Source organism: Montipora capricornis, chromosome 8 (genome assembly GCF_036669925.1).
Source record: "Montipora capricornis isolate CH-2021 chromosome 8, ASM3666992v2, whole genome shotgun sequence".
In the NCBI taxonomy this organism is placed as follows: domain Eukaryota; kingdom Metazoa; phylum Cnidaria; class Anthozoa; order Scleractinia; family Acroporidae; genus Montipora; species Montipora capricornis.
The window spans coordinates 36,441,242-36,443,741 of NC_090890.1; the positions used below are offsets into that span (position 1 = coordinate 36,441,242).

Genomic DNA, 2,500 nt, shown 5'->3' on the forward strand with positions numbered 1-2,500 from the left:
GGGAGGTGGATGTAGGGGTAATTTTTGAGGGGATAACCCAGTCGTTTTCTTTGATCTTCCCACTTTTCTGAGGGGGTAATGAGTCGGTACCTTCATCTTCAATATCCTTAGGCGGTAAACACTTAGAGACAACTTCAATAGGGAGGGGAAGGGGAGGGGAGGGGAGGGGAGGGGAATGTGTCTATGGAATGGAATACTCCATTCTGCTTGTGAACCATGAGGTAATCACCTGACAAGTTACTCTCCTCCTGGCATGACGCCAAAAACTACTTTGCAATGCGAAACTTGTTTGCAAACCAGTTTCTGTAGTCACCCTATGCCTCGTACTGAGTAAGCCTTACGAAATTGAATGCTGAAAGAGCGCCTTGAGCCGAACAGGTCTCGACGAAAAGCCAAAATATACGTTAAATGTTTAGGGTCACGGGTACGCTCTGTTTGACGTAATCGCGGCGTTTAAATCACCTGTTGCTACGATGAGCTTGATGGCTTTTTATACGAGGCGGACCACCCCTGTTTACAAGCGTATATTTTGTACTAACCCGCTATAGCTATGCCGAGATCTCAGCTAATGTCCTCTTTGGTAATGCTAATGCTTTCTTTGGTAAGACTCACTTCATTTATATGAAAAAAGCTGGTTTAGTTTGCCAGGACTGAGCTATAACCAACACTTTCTGACCAGGGCTTAGAAAAAGTGACAATAGATAAGTCCAGCTCCAAAACGATTTCTCTCTTACCACGGAAAAGGCCTTGGGTCCGTAATCTTACCCCTAAAACATCCGATTACATTGCATTCCTCGTGACTATATTAAATATCTCAGACGCTAATGTAAAACTTACGAGGAAGGTTTGAAAACATAGCTTATTGTTCCCATTTTCCAGCCTTCTTTTTCCACTGTAATTTCAGTTTTCAATGAAAGACAAGCACTAAAACTAAAGACAAGATCCTGTGCTTTGTCGTTTTCTCTTTGACTAGTCTCTATTTCTTTCTTGTTAACGCGGCGTTTTAATACGTGCGTGTATGACCTTGAATACAAGCACTATAACTATGTTATTTTAAATGTATATATGCACATGAAAAAACGGTAGTTGCAACGAATTTCGGTCATTGGTATGACCCGACCTAATTTGCGTGCGGCATAGTCTGTTTTGCTGCTTAGAGATAAAAGAACTCTCCCACAGGGGCAGATCCACGATTTTGGATGTGGGTTTTTTTTTGCAGAATACCAGTTAAAAACTAGCGATAAATTGCTAAATTTCCTTGTTTCGGCGTCACGGAATGTCCCCTAGCTCTCAGCTCCAATTTCAACATCACTCGCGTCTCGCAATACTTAACAATTATTCCACGAGCGCGCGTTGGATATGAGATGGTAAATAGCCAACGAGGCGCCGAGTGGGCTATAACCAGAATCACATCCAACAAGCGCGAATGCAATAATTTTTTTATTAAATTCCTTTAACTCCAAAATACGAGCGCAATCGAAAAAATGTGATGAAGCCGCGATGTTGTGCAATACCTTGTGGTCAGACAGACGCAGCCTTGTCACAAAAACATTTCTTGCCTTTCCGCGTACTTCCAAACTTCGGAATCGATCCAAACTTTCAACAAAAAAGGTTTTTTAAAATTTTGCTTTATTCAGAGCGAAATTTCGTTGTCAGGCGAAAAAAAAAAAGCTTAGCGACGCTTAGCGAAATCAATTGCCATATAAGGTCAAACTAAGGTATATGAGCTGATTACCGAGATTGAGTGAACCAATCAGAGCACGAGAAATGCATTAATCAAGGTTGAGAATTTAATAAAGACAATTAACGGCACAAAGTGTGCCCAAAATGCTGCCCCTCAAGTAAGGATATTTAAACAGCTGCAGTTACTCTGACCCTAATATAACGCTAACCTTTACCCAAACCTTATTGTTGGAAATATGTATCAAAAGCTTAGACTTGAAAGGACACTTAACTTCGTTTGGGATGTCAAAATTGGGCGCGCATCTAATTAGGTAGATATGAGCGGTGCCTACGATGATCAATTCATGTATATGTTTCTTTTGTTTTTGTTTTGTCTAGGGTTTGAGTACGACGCCTTTATTATTTACAGCCAAATGGACCAACTGTGGATAAGTCAAAGACTTCTTCCCTTATTGGAAGAAAGAAACGAACTCAAATGTTGCATACACTACAGAGACTTCGAACCTGGAAAAGTATTTTACGACAGCATGGCAGAATGTGTGTACAAAAGTTTCAAAATCATAGCCGTGTTATCGAACAATTTCTTCGATAGCAATTACTGCAGCTACGAATTGAATGTTGCAAAATATCGCCTTTTGAACGCCAGGGATGACAGTTTGATAATGATACGAATTGACAATGTTGATAGGGAAAAGCTTCCTCGAAAACTACAGAAAAGGAGTTTTATTGATTACTGCAATCCGCTCGAGAGACCCTTTTGGGAAAAGAAACTGCTAAAATTTTTGGATGCTCCGAACGATGAATGTATTGATAAGTC

General features: G+C 40.6%; 1 protein-coding gene across 3 annotated transcripts in view; it reads left to right on the forward strand.

The window, feature by feature from the left end:
• Positions 1-2,500, forward strand: part of LOC138059087 (uncharacterized) — a 56,393-nt gene that overhangs the window by 53,698 nt on the left and 195 nt on the right. For all 3 annotated transcript variants that reach the window (XM_068904601.1, XM_068904600.1, XM_068904598.1), the window contains one exon: positions 2,062-2,500. This exon is cut by the window's right edge and continues 195 nt beyond it. In XM_068904601.1, coding sequence (XP_068760702.1) covers positions 2,062-2,500 — 439 coding nt within the window. The remainder of the gene's footprint in view (positions 1-2,061) is intronic.